The 26,543-nt window shown below is 35.1% G+C and overlaps 1 protein-coding gene across 2 annotated transcripts in view; it reads right to left on the bottom strand.

The window, feature by feature from the left end:
- Positions 1–26,543, bottom strand: part of LOC149797793 (proton-coupled zinc antiporter SLC30A9, mitochondrial-like) — a 94,764-nt gene that overhangs the window by 27,622 nt on the left and 40,599 nt on the right. For both annotated transcript variants that reach the window (XM_089962764.1, XM_089962763.1), the window contains exons 9-14: positions 24,723–24,825; positions 22,638–22,693; positions 16,958–17,093; positions 15,613–15,652; positions 9,973–10,044; positions 2,922–3,132 (exon numbers count right to left, since the gene is read on the bottom strand). In XM_089962764.1, coding sequence (XP_089818890.1) covers positions 2,922–3,132; positions 9,973–10,044; positions 15,613–15,652; positions 16,958–17,093; positions 22,638–22,693; positions 24,723–24,825 — 618 coding nt within the window. The remainder of the gene's footprint in view (positions 1–2,921; positions 3,133–9,972; positions 10,045–15,612; positions 15,653–16,957; positions 17,094–22,637; positions 22,694–24,722; positions 24,826–26,543) is intronic.

The following is a 26,543-nucleotide window of genomic DNA, read 5'->3' as shown; positions in this document are numbered from 1 at the left end:
GAAGAGGGTGTTAGTTTTGATTAATGACTGTAGCTGGCTTGCTTTGATGAAGAGTGTGTTAATTTTTATTAAAGACTAGCTGGCTTGCTTTGATGAGGAGTTTGTTAGTTTTTATTAAAGTCTAGCTCGCTTGCTTTAATCAAGAGTGTGTTAGTTTTTATTAAAGATTAGCTGGCTTGCTTTGATTGTTGTTGTTGTTGTTGTTGTAGGGTTTAACGCCATTTTTCAGCACACGATAGGCTATACATGGCATCCAGTATTATTGGTGGAGGAAGAACCCGGAAAAACTCAGGAAAGAACCACTGACCCACGAGAAGCTACTGGCAAGCTTTCTCACATACCCATACTGGCTGAATCCGAGACTTGAACCTACGCAGACAGAGGTGAGATGGCAGTGATCCGTAACGGAAAGCGCTTTAGACCACTCGGCCACTCGGGGCCCCAGCTTGCTTTGATGAAGAGTGTGTTAGTTTTTATTATAGATTGTAACTGGCTTGCTTTGATGAAGAGTGTGTTAGTTTTTATTAAAGACTAGCTGGCTTGCTTTAATGAAGAGTGTATTAGTTTTTATTATAAATTGTAGCTGGCTTGCTTTGATGAAGAGTGTGTTAGTTTTCATTATAGATTGTAGCTGGCTTGCTTTGATGAATAGTGTGTTAGTTTTTATTAAAGACTAGCTGGCTTGCTTTAATGAAGAGTGTATTAGTTTTTATTATAGATTATAGCTGGCTTGCTTTGATAAAGAGGGTGTTAGTTTTTATTACAGACTAGCTGGCTTGCTTTGATGAAGAGTGTGTTAGTTTTTATTATAGATTGTAGCTGGCTTGCTTTACTGAAGAGTATTAGTTTTTATTATAGATTGTAGCTGGCTTGCTTTGATGAAGAGTGTGTTAGTTTTTATTATAGATTGTAGCTGACTTGCTTTGATGAATAGTGTGTAAGTTTTTATTAAAGACTAGCTGGCTTGCTTTAATGAAGAGTGTATTAGTTTTTATTACAGATTGTAGCTGGCTTGCTTTGATGAAGAGTGTGTTAGTTTTTATTATAGATTGTAGCTGGCTTGCTTTGATGAATAGTGTGTTCATTTTTATTAAAGACTGCAGCTGGCTAGCTTTGATGAAGAGTGTGTTAGTTTTTATTAAAGACTGCAGCTGGCTTGCTTTGATGAAGAGTGTGTTAGTTTTTATTATAGATTGTAGCTGGCTTGCTTTGATGAATAGTGTGTAAGTTTTTATTAAAGACTAGCTGGCATGCTTTGATGAATAGTGTGTTAGTTTTTATTAAAGACTAGCTGACTTGCTTTAATGAAGAGTGTATTAGTTTTTATTATAAATTGTAGCTGGCTTGCTTTGATGAAGAGTGTGTTAGTTTTCATTATAGATTGTAGCTGGCTTGCTTTGATGAATAGTGTGTAAGTTTTTATTAAAGACTAGCTGGCATGCTTTAATGAAGAGTGTATTAGTTTTTATTACAGATTGTAGCTGGCTTGCTTTGATGAAGAGTGTGTTAGTTTTTATTAAAGACTGCAGCTGGCTAGCTTTGATGAAGAGTGTGTTAGTTTTTATTAAAGACTGCAGCTGGCTTGCTTTGATGAAGAGTGTGTTAGATTTTATTATAGAATGTAGCTGGCTTGATTTGATGAAGACATGCATTATTGTTACAGAAGTCACTATGAAAGGCCAACATGGATGACCAAACAAATGCTGTTTGTTAATGCTAATGCAACAACAACATCAAATAACTAGAAAAAAGTATGGGTCAGAACTCATAACTTGTTGACATAAATGATTAGAAAACAAACAATTTAAGATGGGACCTAGGGCTTCTGTTGACAATATATTTATTTTTTATCTCGATGTTGACATAAGCATGACAAATTGGTAGAAACAATAGGCCATGTGCCCCGAGACATTCCGTTTTCATTGATATAGGCAGTTTGTCAACATAATCTTGTCAATATAAGTAGGTAGCATTGTATTCCAAATCCATTCCACAACATACCAGTATAAAGTTTTAACTGGAAAGCTCCAGTGGTCTAAGTGGTTAGAATGTCCACTTCACATGCTGGCAGTTATAGGTTTGAATCCCAGCCTAGTCATATTAAAGACTTTAAAAAATAGTACAAGTCGCTGTGTTGCTAGGTGATCAGCATTAACGTGACTGGGTGGGAGATGAAGCCACATGTCTGCAGCATGATGCCGCAGTGCTAGACATCATTATAAACTGCAACACTGCAGATATCTTAGTGATATAACTAAAATTATTAAAACTATGTTAAAAATTCAAATCACACATACACACAGTTTTAACTTTATAATCATATACAACTGTAGTACACATCTCATATTTATGCCCAAATCAAGTGAAACTTATGAAATTTCAATAACTTAAATCCTTAGTTTGCAAAGGCTTAAATAAAACAGAAATCATCCAATTTGCTTCAAATTTCATTTGATAGGAGTATTCGTGTAAGAATCTGTCCTCATCATTATTATTATTAATTATTAGACAGAGACAGATTAAAGTCTGAATCATCTGCAATACTGTGTAAATAATACAAACCTTCTGTTATTCAAAAGTACATTTAAAAATAGATTTGGTTTGGTTAGGTTGTGTTTAGTGTTAACTAGCACAGCAACACAAATAGGTTATTTAGATCAGTGGCATATGAAGTAAAGTGCATTGCCAAAAGGACACTCCACTTACCAGCGCTGATCTGATGGAAGGATTTGAACCATCACTCTTTTGGCCTTGAGTCTGGCAAGCTAACCACTCAGCCACCATGGCTCCAAAATGAATTACAATCTACCGGATTTAAAACTTCTTTAGAATTTATCCGACACATGTAAAATTTCTCATGCAAATTATAACTTTGGAATAAAAATTTAAAGACATGAAAAATTCTTGAAATAAATACACACTTTCCCATCAAAACTGTTGTATTGGTGTTAATGATAAAGGCAGCGATTCCTCCCAACAATCCACCTATCAACAGTGATCCAACAGAGTCGGCAAAAGGATTTTGTGTCAGATACGAAATTGTCATGCAGCTTGTGGCTATCACAACTCCAAGAACTCCTGCCACATCCTCCAGAAGGACGACATTGACATTTGGATCTACACCCCGACTCACTGTAAATATGAAAATATAGTTGTAAATACCAATCCTAATAGTTCTGTCGGCAACTATGCCTCACCTTATAACCATTTAATTATGTATATTATATACAATTATTTTTTCAGCAAGTTTATTCACACTGATTCACATTGATGGTTCTTCTTATTTTGGTGAGACAGGTACAAAAAGTAAAAATTAATATAACTGAAACTGGCAAACCTCAGAGATAAAGGATATTTGACTTTCAAAAACATAAACATGGTAACTTAGAATTAAAGATGACGATGATGCCACTTGCTGAAGCTGCTGGAAAAGTGAAAGAAGTACTCATGTCTATCAAACATTAGGTGAGACCCCCCCGCCATTTGGTTAACTTAGCTTGAAAATCCACTCATTGGCTTGATCTGATGAGAACTGGATAAGCAATAAGTCTAATAGGCTTACACATATACAATAAATTACTCATTGTGTGGTCTCACACCCAGTAGGTCAAATGGCAATTTAAAGTATTTTGAAACTTGGCAAACTCCATCATTAAGACTCCAGACCTAAAATATTTGGAGCAATCAGATGGTTAGATTTATTACTTATGAGTAACAGTTTCAAGTCCATCTGATTGGTTGTTATGGGTTTAATGCCAATTTTCAGCATATTTCAGTATATTTGCTGGAGGAAGGACCCTGGACAATCTAGGGATGAGCCACCAACCCATGAGAAGCTACTGGCAAGCTTTCTCACATACCCATGCTTGCCAAGCTCAAGATTCAAACCAATGTGGACAGAGGTGAGATGTCAGTGATCTGTAAAGGAGAGTGCCTTAGACAACTTGGCCACCCAGGGTCCCAGTTTCAAGTCTGGCATAAAATTATTACTTTAGTTTAAACCATATTTATTTGAGAAACTTTGTCAAATATAATTACAAACATAATGATCTGGGGGATTCAGTAGAAAGCTTATTAGCACTGTCTCCCCAACTGTAACAAGAAAGAAAATATAACATCAGGGAATTCAATGTTGGTACCAATGGTTTTACAGAACATATGCATACACTTACATACAAAGCACAACAATGAATAAGAACTTTTAACTGTGATTCAGATGGTTGTGAGTTCAGTCAATTAAGTAAATCTCTTGGTCATCTTAATATAATGTTGCACAGCTAAAAATATATTTTGTGTTGTTTTCTAGTTAACACAGGGTTGCCAAATAATAATGTTTCAATCATAAGAGCAAGAAGGAGTTTGTAAAGAATTTTATCTCTAATATATGAATATTTGGAACAGTCTAGAAGAAAGTGTTTTGCATTCTCAATTATTATTTTATTATTAATTATTATTTTACATGCCAAGTAAAATTTTATGACCAAGATGACTGGCTACAAAATATGCAGGTACATTTTTTTTATCTTTATTCTTGTAAAAATAAATCAAAAGGCACGAGGAACATGTTAAGCAACTGACAGAAAGTGTGGGCTTTTCTCTCAACTACAGTGGAACCCCACTATAACGCGATGATCGGGGTCCATAAAATCGGATCGCGTTAAAAGCGGGGTCGCGTTAATGCGGGGTTTTACAATATTTAACTTTTTTTCCGAGAACATATACGTGTATACATGTACAATGATCAAAAGTCGGCTTATCATCAGATGAATATTAACTGGAATGCATTAATTAAGATATATTCAAAATAATCGATGGCTAATATATTTATAGGTTATTACTGTGCATTAAAAACATTTACTAATTTTTATTTGTTTGAACGATAATACAGATTGACCGATAATACCAGACTATCGCTATATCATGAAAAGTGTATCAACACCGTATGCTACTGTGCCGTCGTGGCATGCAGTTCATCCATAATGGATGTAATTTCATTGAAAATCGTACAGATTTAAAATATTCAATAATTTTGTAATAGTCTGAATTCGTCGTGTAAAATATAGGATGAACAAAATATTGAAACCATTTACTTGCCGTCTGATATCGTACGGTCATTGCATGCAGCTATTCCCGGGTCTACATACGATGTCTGTACAAATTTCATACCGCTAAAATTTTATCATATGCGACAACTGCAAGAATAATTAACAATCAACGCATGATTTCAGTGTGCAAATAACTTTTATTTCAGATTTTGTGAACATCAAAAGAAACGTGAAAACTGCTAAATTAATCGTTGCGCAAAGTGCAAAGTCAGTGTGGTTCCAAATTTAAATTTCATCATTTCTTGAAAAATATATCCAATGATGTTTGCTTCTTTGCCGCGAACTGTTGGGTTCTAGCAAAGTCAAGAATGTTTCTTAATTGAAGGACTTTGACGCTGTCAACATCTTGTGTTTCCAGCCACCTTAAACTTGCTTCTAAATGTACTACTGCTTCAGACACTTTTGGTGGGGGAGTTGGGGTGCCATCGTCATCGTTATCATTATCGTCACTGGTTTCAGGTTCTGATTGTGCAGCTTCATTCTTCCTGCTGACATTTGTAACAATTTCGTCATCTGATATGTGTTCGTATATAGGGTAGATGTCATCTACTGAATACCAGTTAAGGATATCATGATGACTGTGTTCGTATTTTTTGAGTGCTTCTTCTGCTAAACGTACGTCGTCTTCAGTGAATCCTGTAAATTCAAGCTCATCGTCACTAACATTTTGTGTCGAGGGCGTAAAAGCTGGCCCAAGACCCTTTATCCAGCATCGTTCAATGCAGCGTGCAGTGATAGCATCCCAGGCTTTACCTCCAAGGTGACATACTTCTTTTAAGTTGAGTAATGCCAATGATGTGTTGACGGATGCGTTATTATCTGCTACCATTCCCTTTATCATTTCACGGCGATAATTTTGTTTAAATACGGAAATTATGCCTTGGTCAAGTGGCTGGATTTCTGACATAGTGTTTTTCGGGAGGTACGAAACTTTGATCTTGCCATCACTGCTGACAAGATTTTCCGCTGGGGGGTGGGCAGGGCAATTATCCAGCAGGAGGAGAGCTTTTTCCTCCAGCTTGAGTTTTCGTAAATGAGCCCGAACATCTGGAACGAATGTTTTGTGAAACCAGTCGTCAAATATGGAGCTATTCATCCAAGCATTCTTGCTGTTAGTGTACTGAAATGAAGTGCCTTCATATTTACATGATGAAAACATCTGGGAGCTTTCGATTTTCCAATCATCAGAGGTCTGACTTTGTGGCTGCCAGACTTGTTAACACAAAATAAGAGAGTCACTCTGTCCTTCCTCTTCTTGAAACCTTCTCGTTTGTGACTGTCAGTCTTGGTTGCAAGGGTGCGATCGGGTAACATTTTATAACATAAACCAGTCTCATCGCAGTTGTAAACTTGGTCGGCTGTGTAGCAACCGTCCTCCAGCAACTTTTTAAGCCCAATCGGGTAGGAATTGGCAGCCTCTTTGTCAGCGGAGCGGATTTCCCCAGACACAAGAACTTGGCTGATAGTGTGCCTTTTCTTGAATCTGTCTAGCCAGCCATTACTCGCCTTAAATTTGGAATCATCTCCATTGATATGGCGATCAAATTTCTCTGCTTGGGCTTTCAGAATTGGGCCAGAAATTGGAACACCTTCTGAGCGAGCTTGTACAAACCATTGGTACAAAGCTGAATCTAGGACATTGTCATTAGCTAACTTAACCCTTTTACGCTGTAAACCAGTTTCCTCTTCAAGAATGTTGGGTAGACTACGGAGCTTTCCTTCATCTGTTTTCCACCCTCGCAAAGTGGACTTGCTGATTCCTAGATCTCTGGCAAGCTGAGTTTGTTGTTTGCCCTTCTTTAGTTGATCTAGGGCATACAGTTTCTCTTTAGCAGAAAACGACTTGCGTTTTTGAACTTGCTTTTCCATAACAGTAAAATATTTTTTTATATAAGCAAACAACGTACACAGATAAAGCTCGATAACTAAGTAATGAAGGCCTGCAATGGTTACGAATCACTTTTTATATAAAACAAAATTAAGCTGAACGGATGTACAATTTCATACCCTTTTAATTTACAGATAATAAAGTGGATATTATTTACTTTCAACTGTTTGTTGTTTGATCACAGCACAGCAAACATGTTGGCGGCTTTCGTCCTTTGATGTTTATTAAATTGTGCGACTCTTGTATCAACCACAGCTTTGTCTGCTGCTTGGCTGTGATTGCAGTTAAATAAGAAGCCCATGTCGGCTATTGTTTGAGCAACGACTGTATACAGATTTCATGGAAGACAATCACAAAGACGATTTACTGGCTTTACTCATGGATCCGTAATAAGTAACACTTCCGATAATGTTTACTTCGGCTTAACAATTCAAAAACCTAATGAAACCAGTTTTCTCTTCTAGAGTAGAATACGGAGCTTCACCACAATCTGTTCAAATTGATAAATTTCAGAAGCCAAGCGTTGTACACACTATTTCTCGTACGTTATATATATCGTATTATTTTAGAATTCATACACGATCACTTCTCCAAAATCACTTAAAGAACCTGGATAAATTGTTAAGTTCCGATCGTTTATTATTAAAAGTCATACGCGAATTCTTCCACCAAATTATAATAAACGTTTTACACACTATTTCTCGTACGTTAAACAAATATTTTCACGGTCCGATAAAAATACACGTAAATGAATTTCAAATTTCAAGAACCATGCCACGATCATATTATTTTAAAAGTCACAACTAATCTCATGCCCAAAATGAAGTTAATTTCTTGTTTTGTTTTTTTTTACTTTTCTCCAAATTTTTTTTCTCCATGTGTGAATGAATATACGAAATTTCGGGAGCCATGCTACGACCGCGTTATATCCGAATTCGCGTTATGGCGGGGCGCGTTATAGCAGGGTTCCACTGTATGTAGGCATCACAGTAACTGAAATTGCCACTATCATACTGGAAATATGCTTGCTAAAAGGTTATTATCTGCAGCATAGGTACATGTCACTTGGCCAATTAACCTGAGAGGAACGAACAATTACATAGGTCACTTCTATAATGCCTCCAGCAGTCAATAAACACATTAATTTTCATGCACAAGGAAGTTCAGATTGAAGTGATCTTGACACCCAAATACTGGCCTATTTTCCAATTAGTTTTTGTCATTAATTACCCTCATTAGCACTACATATGACGCCTCACAAGAATATCAAGTAGAATGAAGTCTACTCATCTAATTCCTACACTTGTACACATGTACAATATATAATTAATTTGTGGAAGGTTGTTGTTGTTGTTGTTGTAGGGTTGAACGCCATTTTTCAGTACACGATAGGCCATACATTGCGGCCAGTATTAATGGTGGAGAACCCTGGAAAACCCTGGAAAGAACCACCGACCCATGAGAAGCTACTGGCAAGCTTTCTCATATACCCACATTAGCCGAACCTGAGACTCAATTTGTGGAAGGTAATCTATCAATGTACAGTCATTAATAAGCAAACGTTTACCATGGGCTAAGTATACATATTCCTACTTTCAACTGCACTCATTAGGAAAAACCTGAGTAGGCTAGAATATATATAATATAGAATAATCCATACAGCCATAACCAGAAATACTTAACCCATACAAGTATATTCAAAAAAATGAAGGTCACAGTGACCTTTGGTTGTAAGGGTGTAGTAACAAGAGAGATGCATCCAATCTTCAAGTTTCATGATCAAAAAAATAAACAGGACCCAATAAATTAACTTTAAGCCAAATTTCAAGAAAATTACTCATGCATGAAATATAGATCACAGAGATCTCTATTTTCAAGAAGGATGTGGAACTTACTAAGCAAGGACTTAACCCAAAAAAGTATAATTATGATTAAAAACAGGTCACAATGGGCTTCTTTTGTTGTAATGACATGGTAGTAATAGAGGTGCATTTCATTAGTAGTTTTATGATTCTAACATAAAAAGGGAATAAGAAATTTACATAAACACAAAATTTAACTCAATTCAGACAAGCACAAAATAAGGACCATCCTGAAATGAAGGAGTAGAGCTCATAAAAATGCATCCATTTTCAAAGTTTCATTAATAAATATTATAGTATGCACACAGCATACATAAAAACAATGTAGTCATGAGCTAAATGTAAAATTTTAATATAGCCTGTAAAATGTGAATGTAAATCACTGTCACTTTTTTCTATGAATGTGTTATCAAGTGAGACATATATAATCAAGCATGAACAGTAAATGTACAAAATTTTTAAAACGTTAGTGAAGAATGAAATATGGGCCAAACTGACCTACTTTTCAGATGACAGTGTAGTACTACCCATCATTTTATATAACTATCACCAAGTTTTATGATTCCAGGTATAATAGTATTATACAAAATCTACATGGTCATGAGCTAATGAACAAAACATAAGTTAGTAAAACATGAAATGTAGGTCTTCTGTTGTAAGGCTGTGGTACTAGAGTACAAGTCATAAAGGTCATGTAAGCATTCAGTACCTACTATTTCAGTAATGGGTTAATTCTTAAAAATTTGATTACAGATATTTTTAAATGGTGATTGTTCACTTTATTTCAATCCTCATGCATCCATATTCCTTGGAAAGTCATTATATACATACTCCCAGAAATACAAATGGCAAATTCAATGTTAAAGTATAAGGTCTGATCCAACACAAAACAAACTGAATGTCACAATCAAAGCCGCATTATGGAAAATAAGTCATACTACCACTGTCAACATTAGACCTGACATCCTCTTTCCTTTTAAAAGTCCATAACAATCAATTTCAGCTGGCAATTTTTTGACGACAATTAAGGATTATTTAATGTGGAAAAAATGTACTGCCAATATGCACTACAGCTAGACAAACTAAATGTACACTAACTCAATGGCGGTATACCTACCATATTCTCTAAATGTCATTTTATGTTCTTTACTACTCTGGATCATCTGCTTGAGAGCTATGACTAGAGATGCTGAAAAAGATTTTGATGTATAAATGTACAGAACATGGCCATGAATATTAATTTTCCATTTCCAAACAATCTGAAACACTTCCCAATACGATGTGATTATATCTGCCTAGTCATAATCAGAAATATATATATATATATAACAACCTATGCAAAATTTCTAATTCTGTAGGAGACGCACATTTTATGATGTATAATTAGTTTTACTGAATCACTCCTTTTAGGAAGGCATTTTTAAATAAATATCCTTAAATTTCTAACCAGTTATATCACCTAAAGTTACCTTTATTGCATAGTTTGTACAATTAATCAATTAAAGAATAAACTTGATATTCCCCATTCTTTTTCAGGTCTAGTACTCTTGGATACACTAGAGATATTACCTATTTGCTGTCCAGACAGTACTCTATGATAAACTACTGGTATTACAGAACATTTTTATTTCTGGTGAAATGAGCTGAATCAATTTGCTATCTGAATATTAGTAGTCTACATCTGATTAAAACAGTCTTCTTTCTGACATCAGAATGAAATATTTACAAACGAGTCTGGCAAGTTTTAAAAATATTAGTAGTCTACATCTGATTCTTTCTGACATCAGAATGAAATATTTACAAACGAGTCTGGCAAGTTTTAAAAATATTAGTAGTCTACATCTGATTCTTTCTGACATCAGAATGAAATATTTACAAACGAGTCTGGCAAGTTTTAAAAATAAGAATCAAAACTTACACCAGTACTTTATTTTTTTAAAGATTTTTTAAATTCAGTAAAACAGGTGGTTTATATTGCAGAAAACATGAAAGAATTACAAAACTATATAAGATCAGGCTTGTGTTCATGAAAGCTACCATTTCTGTTGAAGGCTACATCAGCCAATCAAATACAGAAAATGGACAGCATGAGACATAAAAGCTAGTATTTTGTATTAGCTGATGAGCATGAGCTCCTTGGATGCTGTACAATTACATACCAACTAAAAAACAAGACTACATATATAACAAGCTACAGGACTGATCAAAGGTCCAAATATGAATTCTTATTTCCTAAATAGTTCTATCAATTCTAATACATCCACTGTAATCCTAATAAATTCCAGAGGTATTCTGAATGATAATAATAATGTATTTATGTCTCAACAGTACAGAAGAAGTCAATGTTTTAAATCCAAATAGCTCTAAGTGAATTCATGGTATAATCCAAAATAATCCAAACAGTCTTTAAGTGAATTCATGGTAAAATCCTAAACAAAAAACTTCTTTGAATATTATGGAAAATAGCCAAAAGTCCTTTGAATAAACTCACAATAATACAGTTCAACTTCATCGCTTGTGCAGAAAGATATATTAAGCTAACAACGCAGTATGTAATACACCATTTCTAGAATGTGATTCCAGACTTTCAGTGAATCATCCACATATTTTGTAATAACTCATTTACACTCAAAATGCTGTTCCAGTTCAAAGCAGTCAGAAACTGTTCTCCTTGGATCATGTCATGTTTACTACATCGTTCCAGAACAATGACCTTGGAATTATAAACAAAATAATGCACAGATATACATGTACTCATTTTAAGAGACTCAGTACAAAAAACCCATTAAAAGGATCTTAGAATTAAAATGTCACTAACTAAATGACTCTTATAACCTATTTTTATATAAAAAAATACATGATATTGATATACATAACACTGTCAAGTTTATTATCATATTATGACAATGATTACTACTGTTACCATTTGACCATTCAGAAAACTACTTATATACACCATGATATGACCGTCAAAAAAAATAGAACCAGCAGTTCATCAATTATAACCAGCATTCACCATGTACATTACAGTATTTCTAAATACAGTCCTCCCTCAATAAATGGATACGTTGTATAAGGCAGGTGTGTCACTGATACCATTACATGACTTAACTGTAATAATATATATTATTTATCTCAGTACAACAGGCCTCACCTAAAAGGCAGTCTTTTTCTGGATCCCACAAATAGCATTACGAGTGAGTACTGTACATTACAATCATCAGACAGCTCAGTAATATGTACTTAAAGGTTGCAAATAGAGAGGTAAGTCAGATCCTTCATGCATGCCATACTGGCTAAAGTCTACAGCTCTCACCCGAACAGCTCCAGAATTAGCTATTCACTGACAAACATTACACATATGAACCGATACAATTATTTCTAACTTTTATAAGTAATCAAGTAAGATAAACCAGATTTTCAGCACTTGTCTAATCAATACAGTCTCACAGTCTCCTGATCAGTAAAATACAGAAAGAATAACACTATACTGAAATTAAAACGTTATTGTTGTAGAGTTTAATGCCATTTTTCAGCACAACAAAGGCTATGCATGGCAGCCAGTATAAGTGGTGGAGGACGAACCCTGGAAAACCCCAGAAAGAACTACCAACCCACGAGAAACTACTGTCAGGCTTGTTCATGTACCCACATGATCTCAGCCTGATACTTGAACCCCTGCAGACAGAGGTGAGATGGCAGTGATCCAGAACGGTGAGTGCTTTTGACCTCTCTGCCACTGGAGGCGCCCTTAAAATTAAGATTTGTGTTTATAAAACCACAGACCAGAAAGGCTGATATCCAAAATGTTCAAGAAATGTGTCAAAATAAAAAAAATCCTCTAATGGCTCACACATCTATGAAGACTGTCTATATAGAAGTTCAATTAAGCCAAGCAAGTTTATCTATCTCGAATGACTTTTGCTAAATTGTTTTAATAGGTTTTTGGCCCCAAAAGTTCATTAAAAAGGTGTGTACATTTTTTAAAAATCACTATAATGGCTTGAAAATGAAATTGTCATCCATCTATGAATATGCTGACTAACTTTCATTAGTGTATCTCAAGCACCTTTTGCTAAATCACGACAGAAGATTTTGCCAACACTGAAAAGTTCCAAAAAGTAAAAAGGTGTAAAATTCAAAAAGTAATGTAATGGACTAAAAATCTAATTCAGTAATCTACTTATAAAAATGATAAAGTGTGAAAATTTGCAAAACTTAAGTTTTAGCTTTTGTGATGATGTGTGAAGTACCGAGAAATAAACAAGAATATCAGAAAAAATTTGAGCAAAGCAAAAGAAAATTGGACTGGACAAAAGTGCACAGAAATGGAGAACAGTCTGATAAAGAATAACAGCAAAAAGGCATTCCAAATTGTGAAAGACCTCACCAGACAGAAACAACCAAGAGTCAGTACCATTCAAGACAAAAATGGAAAATGCCTCACAGAAGTGAGTGACATTGCAGAAAGATGGACTGCGTATTGCAAAGAAACTCTACAACCATCAGTCCACAGGAGACCCAGAGGTGCTTGAAGTTCCAAACTCCTCAAATGATGATGACTTCCCCATTCTCAAAGAAGAGGTGGAGTCAGCAATAAGAGTACTGAAGAATGGGAAGGCAGCTGGAGTAGACAACATCCCAGCTGAACTTATCAAGAATGGGGGAGAATCAGTGAAAGAGCTACTAACAAAAATCTGCAACAAGATCTGGCAAACAGGTGAATGGCCAACACAATGGACCCAGTCACTGATTATAACACTTCCCAAAAGAGGCAATCTCCAGCTGTGCCAAAATTACAGAACTATCAGTTTGATCAGCCATGCTAGTAAGGTAATGCTGAAGATCATCTTGAACAGACTGAAACCACAAGCAGAAGAAATAATCGCTGAAGAACAGGCTGAGTTCCAGAGTGGAAGAAGCACAACAGAACAAATATTCAATCTCAGGATTCTGTGTGAAAAGTACTCGCAACACCAACAAGACATCTATCATGTGTTCATAGATTTCAAAAAGGCCTTTGACAGAGTGTGGCATGAGGCATTGTGGGCCACAGTGAAGAAGTATAACATGGGTCAAAAGTTAACCAATACCATCAAGCAGCTGTATGCCAAGGCTACCAGTGCAGTAATTGCCCAAGGTGCTGTGGGGGACTGGTTCCAGAAAACAGTGGGAGTGCATCAAGGCTGTCTCCTGTCAACCACGCTTTTCAACATCTACTTAGAGCGCATCATGCGTGAAGCCCTGGAAAAACACTGTGGGACAGTCAGCATTGGAGGGCGTAACATCACCAACCTCTGCTTTGCAGACGACATTGATGGGCTGGCAGGCAGTGAAGACGAGCTAGCCACCTTAGTGAAGAACCTGGATGAAACATCTTACAGACTTGACATGGAGATAAGCGCTGAGAAGACAAAACTGATGACAAATAGTGGCAAACAAATCTCAGCCAAGATTAAAGTCAGAGGACATGAACTGGAAACAGTGAGCCAGTTCAAATATCTTGGTTCCATAATCACTGAAGAGGGATCAAGAGCAGAAATTTTGTCAAGAGCAGCACAAACAATGGCAGGTATGTCAAAGCTAAGACCCATCTGGAGAGACAAGAATATCTGTCTGAAAACTAAAATCAGACTATTGCGAGCTCTAGTCATCTCAGTCTTTTTGTACTCATGTGAGGCATGGACCCTGACAGCAGAATTACAACGAAGAATCCAGTCACTTGAAATGAGATGCTACAGAACCATCCTTGGCATCTCTTACATGGACCACATCACAAATGAAGAAGTGCATATCACCATCAGGCGCGAAGTAGGCCAATATGAGGACCTCCTCACCACCGTCAAAAAGAGAAAGCTGAAATGGTATGGCCATGTCACTAGAGCCAACAGTCTATCCACAACAGTCCTACAGGGCAGCATCCAGGGTGGCAGAAATAGAGGTAGACAGAGAAAAAAGTGGACTGACAACATCACAGAATGGACCAGGAAAAGTTTTGCGGAGACACAGGCATTGGCACATCAGCGAGACAAGTGGAGGGAACTGGTCAGATGTTCAGCAGCACAGTGCCTCAACGACCACACTAGGTCATGAGACTGATGATGATGATGATGATGCTAACACGGATTCATGATGGACTAACCAACATCATTAGTGTAGACAAACATACTAACACAGACAGCACCCAAAATCATTAACACCACTGTGCATTTCTTCCACATTTGTTGACTCTTTATTTAGCCATTTACTGTTCATTTTCCGTCTGTTCATCATTCCATTTGCATATTAAAGGAGTAAATAAATGTTTCAGGGTCTGCAGACAGGCATTATTTGTAAACATCCAAAATGCTTTCTGGGTGGGATTCTGTCTGCTAACTGCAGTAAAATTATATCACATACTTTTTTTAGATGGCATCATTTACTGATTTTTCTATTTTAACTAATGATTGCCACATTCAATGATAAACTGGGATTATTTGCATGAGTCTCTTTGGCAAGTCACATGTGCAGCTTTTCACACAGCTACTCCAACTGAAGGAGGATTTCATTAATTTTGTGGGTTGAAAAATCAGACATCCAAAGACGGAACTGAATGCTTGGTGGAAGTAAAAAAAATACATACTTCGCCATTTTGATAGAGGCATATTAGATATATTTGTGAATTAATATTTATAAAACATTTTCAAGTGTAATTCATGTATAAGTAATTTAAAGAGACATACCCCTTATCTAGATTACTGATTTACAGCAAACTTACCTCCCTCTGTCACAAGAGCAATGCCAAGGGAAGTAACTGCCTGAAAAATTAAAAGATTTATATCCACACAGAGTATTCTCAACTAGCTTCACTCATTTTGGGTAAAAATATTACAAGTAAAATAACACACCTGAAAAAAATATATATTTTAAATAGTTCAAAACTTAGTTTATTCATTAAAATATTAATATTTGCAACAGAATATCTTCAATGTCTCCCCACCCCCCAGGTGTCCCAGGGGATCATAATGCAAAAGCCATCACATTCATGGTTTGTACAGTCCCAGAAAATTGATTTCAAAGGCTTCTGGGAATTTAAGAGGTCTTCCAAAGTACTTCTTCTTACAGAAATGGAACTTTTTCCTATGTTACATTATCATTGCAAAGGAGATGAACAGAATACAAAATTAATTAGTGTACTCCTACTACAGCAAAGAGATACAACACCATTTGGGTAACAACCCATTTTGTGTGTCATCTCATCCACCCAGTTTTAGTCCATTTCATTCATTTAATTATTAATTTTAGAAAAATATGTTGATAACAGAAATTTAGAATTAAAAAGGTGGTATATTTTATTCAGCTTTGGACATTTTATATTTTCTTCACTTAATTCAATAAGTTTTCAGGAAATAATAAAGTTTTTCAACAAAGTCAGGAATATTTTAAGGAACAGGCCAACTTTTTCAAAATTCAATGACATTTCAAGGCAACCCTTTTAATTAAAAAAGTTTTCAATGTTATATAAACCATGGCCAATACTAGGTCTTTCAGTAACTAAACCAAGTTTTTTCATCACTCTTTTCTGATCAGAAATAATAAGAAAATAATCAATCATGCAAGTTGATGTATGACTTTAAAGTCCTACCCTCAGTATCACAACCGCTCCAGTGGCCTAGTGGTTAGAGTGTCCACCTCGGAAACGGTAGGTTGTTGGTTCGATCCCCGAAGGAGTCATACCAAAGACTTACAAAAATGGTACTAACAGCTGCCTCGCTATGTGCTCAGCATTAAGAAGTTAATGTTAGGACTGGTCGGCCTGGTGTGAGGATAATGTGACTGGATGGGACATCATGCTACATGTCTGCGGCATAATGCCCCAGTGCTATACATCACTATAAACTGCCACACTGCAGACATCGTAGTGATATGACTGTAAAATTGTTAAAGCTACGTTAAAAATCCTAATCACACACACACCCTCAGTATCACAACATGAGGGCAGAAACTATGCATAACCTTGTTGCTACTAAAATAATTCAGACTTTATAATGAGTTTCCTTTCCCAAACCTAGTTTCTACTCACAAATTCTGACTTTCCAATGGTCCAAGGTCAAAATGCTTACCCAAATATTGAAATGGAAGAGTTCTGGGTGAAGAAGACCTTGAATTCCATGGTACACAGACACACCTGTTCCTAAAAAGAATATGCCCACACCACTGGCTAGCGATGTGATATGCTTCAGACTTTTGTAACCATATCTGGAAAACAGAATAAATAACTATATTAAGCAATAATCTAAAGCATTGCTGTACAAGAGGTTGTAATCTTGGATAGTCATATGAACATAACCTACTTTTATGTATCAAATTTTAATGTAAAATATTTATTTTGTGGGGAAAAATTGTTTTATGACTAAAAGTAACTGACAATCAAATAGGTAAAAATTTGTATGCAAATATTACAAGGTTTTGAAACTGTCAAATTTTATGAAGGTAAAATAAATTGATTTTTTTTGTTGTTCTTAAATCACAATGTTTTACAAATTATTAGCTAGATCATGGCAATGAAATGGAAGCTAAAATAATTCATGTAAATTTTCACACATGAAAAAATAATTATTTTTTTAGGAGTACAAATAACAATATGTAAAAAACGTAATTAATATTTTGTAGTATTCACCATGTAAAAAACTAAATGGATTGGACTTAACATAGACCTAAATGACCTACGATACTTGCTGACCTAACTGTACTAGCATAAAAATAAACTAGTACAATTATTGTCTGATCTTGCTCACACCTGCCAGTATTACTTTTGAAAGTATGTTTAGGAATGCTAATTAGTAAATCATAAATGAATAATAATAAGTAAGAAACCTCTGGAATGCAGACAGATAATTCCTCCATTTAACTAGTTCTACATGTGATTAAAATGGCTAGTTATGTGCACCTTGTATTCTTATAAAAACATTAATTTCATGTACTTAATTAAAACAAAGGATAAAAGAACTCAAGCATGCTTCTATTGTTATTAGTTAATGTGTGAGACAGACAGGGAGATATATATGAAACAATAACAAGTCAATATGTAAGACTGTAAACTCTGAGAGGTTTAAAAAAAGTATGTCAATAACATTACAATTCTAATGCAATGAATTTCTTAGATATTAAATATCAAAAAATTCCTATAGAGAAATGCATGTTCAAGAGTTCTAGAATGTCCAGCATATATCTCCTAGGTCATGGCCCTCAAACATTCCACCATCACAATTGGCAGTGGGACTTTCTAATGGAACTCATCATTCTTAATACAATGGATCACCTAGCTATAAAGTGTATTTGAAAGTCCAATCACTCTGAAGCTGTCACATAATTTTTCTTCTTTAACTCTCCACTGGCTTGAGAAAAAAAAATCATTTATTTGCTGCTTTGAAGGAGCTGCAATTCTGAAAGGGCCACAATTCTGTACTGCCTCTGAGCCAACCTTGGTGTTACAATTCTGAAGGGGGTACAATTCTCTACCGTATCCTAGCTCACCTTCCAGGCCGTGATGATTTTTGGATGTCTGGTCATTTATGTAAGTTGACCATTTTCACTACTGCAGTCCCCTGAATGACTTCTTCAGATACAAGTATATCTGCTGTGGACTGCTGCCATTGTTTTCCTCCATTTTTCATCAAGTTTTTCCACTGCATCAGTCACACGACCATGGAACAAATCTGAAACCAGTGGAGAAGGTGAGCATGTCAGCTTTCTGCACTTCATCAGTATAAGCCAACAAGAGGTGTCCATCCATCCATCCTAGCTTTCTGCACTTCATTAGTATAAGCCAACAAGAGGTGTCCATCCATCCAAGCTTTCTTCACTTCATCAGTATAAGCCAACAATAGGTGTCCATCCATCCTAGCTTTCTGCACTTCATCAGTATAAGCCAACAAGAGGTGTCCATCCATCCTAGCTTTCTGCACTTCATCAGTGTAAGCCAACAAGAGGTGTTCATCCATCCAAGCTTTCTGTTGCACCTTCCCAACGACTCCCTTTGGGACCTTAGCATTCTTTAAGTATCTTTTTCCCTAAAATGATGATCATGGGTGGTAATAAATCACCAAAAACCAGGCATGTCAATACACGTTAAATGGTACTTGTCACTACCAGTACTTATAACCAGCATGTACCTTGTTCCAACCTTATTCACATGTATGTACCAAGTCAAAATACGCTGGTGTTTTGTCCATTATTTCCAAATAAACGTTTTTCACATTTCTTCTCCCACATGATCCTCATAAATGTTGTATAATTGTTTGGCTTATGAGCATAATTCCTTTTCTCTTGAAACAAGAGTCCCTCCAAAGAATGGATGCTCTACTGTCCAAGAATTTTTAGGAAACCAAGTTAACATGATTAATACTTTTTAATTTTTGAGTATCGAAACCAATTTTGATATACTCAAGTGATAACAAGATTTTCAAATTGCCCACTGTGGCAGCTCTACTAAAAGTTGTTTTATGTTTAACACCATTTTTCAGCACATGATAGGCTATAAATGGTGGCCAGTGTATCTGGTGGAGGAAGAACCTAGGATAATCCTGGTTAAGATGCACTGACCCATGGGAAGCTATTCACATTAGATCTCAGATCAGCACCATTTTTGTTTAAGACTAGCTAGACAGAAGTAAAAGCCTGTCTTATGGCAGAAAATCCCATGCCAATATGACCATCCATTCAGGTGTAGTGATGATTATCAAGATGGCCATCACAATACCCATTCTGGATGCAAGATTGACATTATTTTCATTTAGGATCAACCAGACAGTATAAAAAGTCTTTTGGTAAAAATCCCCATGTCAATATCAATATGGGTGTCCAGTCAGGGTGAGTAGCGATAACAACATTTTCAAGATGATCATAGTGGCCATTTTGAATGTCAGATTGGCACAATTTTCACACAATTTTCATTTACGACAACATAATGAAAAATCTAAAGGTGAAATCTTCATGTTGATATGACCATCCTTTCAAAGGGAAGTAGCAATAACATTTTCAAGATGGCTGCTGCAGTAGCCATACCAACCAGATCAGCATAATTTTCATTTAGGATCAACTAAACATCATAGCAAGTCTTCTGGTGAAAACCCATATGACGATGACTTTTCATTTAGAAGAAATGGTGATAAAAGGATTTAAAGATGGCTGCTATGGCCACCATATTGGATGTCAGATCATTACCATTTTCATAGGACCATCTAGGCATTATAAGGAATAGCAGTAACAAGATTTTCAAGATGGCTGTACGGTGGCCATTTCTGAGGCCAGGTCTGCATCATCTTCAATGAGAACCAACTAGACATTATAACAAGCCTTTATAGTGAAAACCTCAAGTCTATATACATTTCCATTTCGGAGTTGCCATGGTGGTCATACCTGAGGTCAGATAGGCATCATGTCCAATGAGGACCAACTAGACCATTCTTTTAATAAAACCCCACATTGATATGGCTTTCCAATTAGAAGTAATGAAAACAGATATTCACGATAGCTGCTGTGGCAACCACACTGGATGTAAAGTCTGCACCATTTTCATTTAGGACAACTAGATACATTAAGAATTTTTTTTGTGAAACCCCAAAACAATTTGACCATCCATTTACAATCAGCAACTGGAAGATTTTCAATAGTGACTATATTGTTGATCATATTGGGACCATTATCATTTAGGACCAACTAGATATCATTATAAGTCCTCTAGTGAAAACTCCATGTACATAAAACGATCCACTGAGGGGAAATAGAAATAACAAGATTTTTTTCAAGATGGCTGCTATGACAACCATATTAGGTGTCAGATTTGCAGCATTTAAATTTAAGACCAGCATGGCTTCATAAGCAGTCATTTAGTTAAAGTGCCATACATAATTATATGACCAACCATTCAAAATGTGTAGAAATAACATGCTTTTCAGGATTAGCTGTTGAGGCCATGTTGACTGACTCAGTGGAATAATTTTCATTCAGAACTAGCTAAACCCTGGAATGAAAATATGTGCAAAGTTTCATGGCAATCCTCTAACTAGAAGAGTAGCAATATAAAATTTGTGCTAATGGACAGACAACAAATAACAGTCTATCCCATAAGCTTTTCTTCTACAAGACCAGTCTCTTGAGTCCTGAAACTTTGGATTTCCTTCTACAGTTGTGGCATAATTCTGTAACATCTCAAATGTTACAGGCATCTGCATCTCACTGTCATCAAGTGAACTTGTAAAGAAATGATTCATTTTTTCAGCACAGTATGCATCATTGTCTCTTTAAATGTGACTTTCATCAATTACAGGAACAGGCAATTTAGGTTCTTCACTTCATCTCATGTACTTGTATCTTGGTGATTCAGTGCATTTAGGTTGTGGGGAACAAAAGTATGTCCCTTCCGTAAGGGTTTGAAAAAAAATTCAATGAAGACATCAAGCAAAACCAGTACAAGCACGGATTTCTTCTGTACAAAAATCAATTTCACAGAGACAAAGACTTTTGTGTTTATAGCAGAAAATGACATGGCTGTACAATAACATATTGTTTTAACTTTAGCATATACTAATATATCATTGTATTGAATAAGAAAATATCAGATGGCTACCAATCTCCATTATGAAATGTTTTGTGACAATGACCAACTTAAGAGTACTTAATAGTGATATTGTTAATGGATGATGTGCTGTAAAAGCCCCTGAACAGTAGTCAATATTGCAATGGCAAGAAAAGATCACATGCATCAATTGTTATATGTTCTTGCTGATAGAGTTAACAAAGGAAGATGGATAAAAAAAACATGGGAAATTCTCAATTAACACAAAACTATTAACTTTTGAAAATGAGATGATCAAACTTCTTCACAAGCATAAATGGTGATTATTTCATTTATTTCTTAACCTCCTCTTTCATTATTCAGTGCCTACATTAAATATGTACCCAAGGTTAACAAATATTTATATTTTTCATAAAAGATTTGATCAAATATGTAATTAGCAAACAATATATTCATGATGTGATATATTCAAATCATACACTGGAATTTTTTTAAAGCTGTCTGAGACACAAACAGCTCCTCTACATTCATATACTGAATATTAAAATACAAGGTTAAAAGAAAATTTAAAAAATGTATAAATGACAAAACAATTTCTTAACTGTATATATTTTTATTCTCATATATTTCCAAACAATTACTGCAACATTTTTTATCCTATTTGTACAATCTTATAACTGAACATTTTAAACAAGAATTGAAATGATTTGACCAAAAAAAAATGAAGTCTGATGTACAAACAATATGATAAATTAATTATGATTTGTATGGGTAGATGGTGTATGAAAACTGCAAAGAAATGGATGAAACTCTTAAATTAGATTTCAGTAAATCCTATGTTTGTAGTGTAAGTGCCTGGTTAATATGTTTGCAGTGTAAGTGCCTGTTTCCTGTTTGTAGTGTAAGTGCCTATTTCCTATGTTTATTGTGCAAGTGCCTATTTCCTATGTTTGTAGTGCAAATGCCTGTTTCCTGTCTGTAGTGTAAGTGTCTGTTTCCTATGTCTGTAGTATAAGTGCCTGTTTCCTATGTTTGTAGTGCGAGTGCCTACGTCCTATGTCTGTAGTGTAAATTCATATTTCCAATGTTTGCAGTATAAATGCCTATTTCCTGTTTGTAGTGTTAAGTGCCTATTTCCTATCTTTGTAGTGCAAGTAACTATTTCCTATGTTTGTAATGCAAATGCCTATTTTCTGTTTAGTGTAATTGCCTAATATACTTACGGATGATACTGATCTGGCTTTTTTGCTGAATGGTAAAGACCAATGGCAAGGATGACCTAGAACAACATAAATACATAAGTCTCACAATGGTTTTGTAGAACACAATGTCTTGTTTGAGAATGGAGTTGTGGTGATGCAGTGCCCTGTTTATGCAGGCAAGACATAAAGATTTAGTTTGTGTATGGCTGGGTACATTAGATACATTATATCAAAGTACTGTGACTGATGCAGAAGGTATAGACCTTCAAAACCTTTAATTTAACAGAAAATGTACACTGAAATCATTGTCATCACCACTACTACCAGCAGAAAAATATTTACATCTCATGATTCACTACTGAGACAAAAATATGATAAAATACATTTCTAGTGTCACAAAGTTCTTTCCTATTCAGTACATTTTAAGCATGTTGTTATTGTTGGGTTTAACACCATTTTTCAGAACAAGATAGGCTATATATGGCGGCCAGTATTAATGGTGGAGGAAGAACCCGGGAAACCCCTGGAAAGAACCACCAACCCACAAGAAGCTACTAGCAAGCTTTCTCACATAACCACATTAGCCGAATCCGAGACTCATGCAGACAGAGGTGAGATGGCAGTGATCTGTTATGATGAGCGCTTTAGACCACTCAGCCACTTGGGGCCCCCCATTTTAAGCATGAAAAGTTTTACAAGCTGCTGATGGGCAAAATGTATACTGCATGCTGATATGTTGTCAGTGGTATATGCAAATAATTAATTTCTCCCCCTTTGTTGCTGTGCTACAAAGTAAATCTTCAACCAGGAGTTCTGAACTTTATCTTTGCTGGGCTTTACTTGCTTTGCTTATAGCTCATTGCTTCCTGAATTGCCTTCAAAAATTATTCACACTTGAATGCTTTTCCAACAACCAAAATAATCTTGATCTGACTTCACAAGCTTGCCAATAATGTTTAACACAGATGGCTTAAACATTCTCATTCAAGGTAATGATATGTAATAATTTTTGTTCTTCAACATGCATTTAGCATCTCTTTGATTTACCTATAACTAAAGATGAATAGGTTGTTTCACTTTCTGAATTGTACCTATGCTAATCAGCACAATGGGGTCACCCACAGCAGCCTTTAAAGTACTAGCTACTGTCAGCCAATTAAGTAATATGTGAATGGTGGTTGTTTATACCTGACCTCTTTGTCTTTTAATTGCTGCTATTTAATCTGCCCCAAGGATAGTTTTACATCAGCTCCAGACAGGACTGTTTATCATTTATACATGCTACATGTTATGGGTAAATACTGAAGCGGTGGTTGTGGGTTGTGTTGTTTTTTTGAAGATTACTGAAAATCATGTTTTTCAGAACAAGACTATGTCAGGGGTTTTGGGAGTTTACAAGATCATGTTTTAAGCATGACACATCATGTGATGGCAGGTATGAAAACTGTTTTCTTCACAATGACCCAAAAACATCTCCAAATCCTTTCAACCACTAGGAATCATCTTACATGTTTGATGTCTGTAAGTGGTCTGACAACATTTCTGATATTATAACTGTACATTTGTTGTGTTTTTATAGATATCACTTTTCAGTTTGGCCAACATAAACAAGCCCTATTGTTTCTTAGAGGACCACTGTAGTATTGAAATCTGTGATATGTAACAATCTGACAATCCAGGAAAAGTGTTACTTCAATAAAACAGAATTCAATATATTCTGTGGAAAGTGAAAAACAATTTTTTTTTAGCACAGTAAATACTGGTTACCTGAATATCCAATTTTGCTTTGGGAGACTTAAGACTGGTTTCAATAATCATCAGTTAACTTATATATATATATATATATATATATATATATATATATATATATATATATATATATATATATATATGAAACAGTTGGGACACAAAGTGTTGGTTCACCCCCACCACCCACCAATAGAGGCCATAGTATATAATGGTAAATCAGACAAATGTAAGAATGTAAGATCAGGCCTGGCTGAAATCAAGGAACCTTTCACCCCTATGAGTTATAATAGGCTATGTCCATGCTCTGCAATCATACTCTATATGTAATGTTGGTAATCAAACACCTTTGGCAATTACCTGATTGAACGTATCTGCACAAGAGTGGATGAATTCAGCAAACAGACTGTCAGACCCTGTGTAGTGCCATCCAACAAGTTTTACCAAGCAATTAATTAAATTCCTAGAAAAATAGAAATGTACATAGATGAATTTTCACTCTTAGTGAAAACTAGTTCTTATTACTGAATAAGGCACCACATCACTACCATGCTAGGTACAAGTTTAACATATTTATAAAATTGACTTTTAAAGAAAAATATTTGATTTACATCTAATAATTGCATAAACTTAAACTACTGGTGGAAAAAGAGAGCTCTGCATTGTGGTATTTTTCTAGTAGTTGTAAATTTTCAAGCTTATGTCCAGCATGAAAGACTTTGGATATTAAAGTGAAAATACAAATACATTTATTTTGAAGCTGCACACCAAATTTTACAGGCAACAGCCAATCATGCACTGAGATATTCTGTAACAATTTTGTGCTACAATAATTTAATACTTGTCAACAACATTATGTAAATGAAACCAAGTTACAAATTCTATTGATAACTTTGGGCATTTCCTTATTAACAATGTAATGCTGAATAAAGCAAAAATGCATGTATACTGGATGGACAGAAATATAGGAATCTATCAACTTAAAAGATAGTGTAAATGCAAAAATTAAAGCAATCAAAAATAAATATTTATATATCTTACAAATTGACTAAATTTATAATAATAATAATAATAATAATAATAATAATTTCTATACAAAAGTTTAAAATTTTCTTTAAAATTGGCATATATATATATATATATATATATATATATATATATATATATATATATATATATATATATATATATATATATATATATCTTGCACAATTGTTTTGCTAGTCCTTTAAGAAATGTACATGGAATTTCATCTATTAATAAATATTATACTTGAATGCAAGTACAAACATTTCAACTTATTCTCTCCCTTTCTCTATGATGGAACTTGTATGGTCATACTAAAGTCAAACTATTACTTCAAATACAAAGGGACTGTATCACAGTACTTGAAATACTAGAGGATTGTTACCACAGTGCCTTGATTTGTTAAGGAAATTTCAAATTACATGTATAACTAGGCTTAAAAAAAGATTACTGACTACACCAACACTAGATCAATCTGGACAACTTGAACGGAAAACACAAGGTCATTTAAAAAGTTACAATGTCACTTTCATTGGCTTTGCAACTGCCCTAATGGGCAGAAAAATGTTTTGCATGGTAATCAGCAAGCTTGACTGGCAGGGTATGTCAGTCTAAAGCAAAAGAGTGAAATGTATCTAAGCAGCAACATACTACATATATCAGTTCAATGTTCTAGCTCTGAATGCCATGGGTCTACTAGTGCTGTACATATTAAGAAGGACTTTGCTTATCTTAATAAAATGACCAAAAAAACAAAATGGAAAGGCATAAAAAAAAGCATTAAATATAGCAAGAGTTCTGTGCAAAATCATGTTTCACTTGAAAACTGTGCTGAGCTGTACTCGTTCTGTATATATAAATATTTTAAAAACCATATTAAGTATAATACAAAATCTCCAAACAAATACTTAACCAAGTAACCTACCAGAATTGAAAACAGCTTATCAATATGTCTTGGTACCTACTTGTACCAGGTAAGAAAACATCAGTATAAATGAAGAATGAATGGAATTCTTCATATTCATATAGCATTTGTATTTACTTGCAAGTCCAAATGCAAACTGCACAGACCCAGATCAGCTGTTGCATAATGCACCAGCAGACCTGGGTCTGAGCAGTTTGTGAGGGGTAAACATTTGAACAAACAACATGGAT

Source organism: Sinohyriopsis cumingii, chromosome 6, assembly GCF_028554795.1.
Source record: "Sinohyriopsis cumingii isolate HCF-2022 chromosome 6, ASM2855479v2, whole genome shotgun sequence".
NCBI classification, from domain to species: domain Eukaryota; kingdom Metazoa; phylum Mollusca; class Bivalvia; order Unionida; family Unionidae; genus Sinohyriopsis; species Sinohyriopsis cumingii.
Note: the sequence above shows the minus strand (reverse complement) of the source record. Positions and strands in the feature narration are given on the sequence as shown.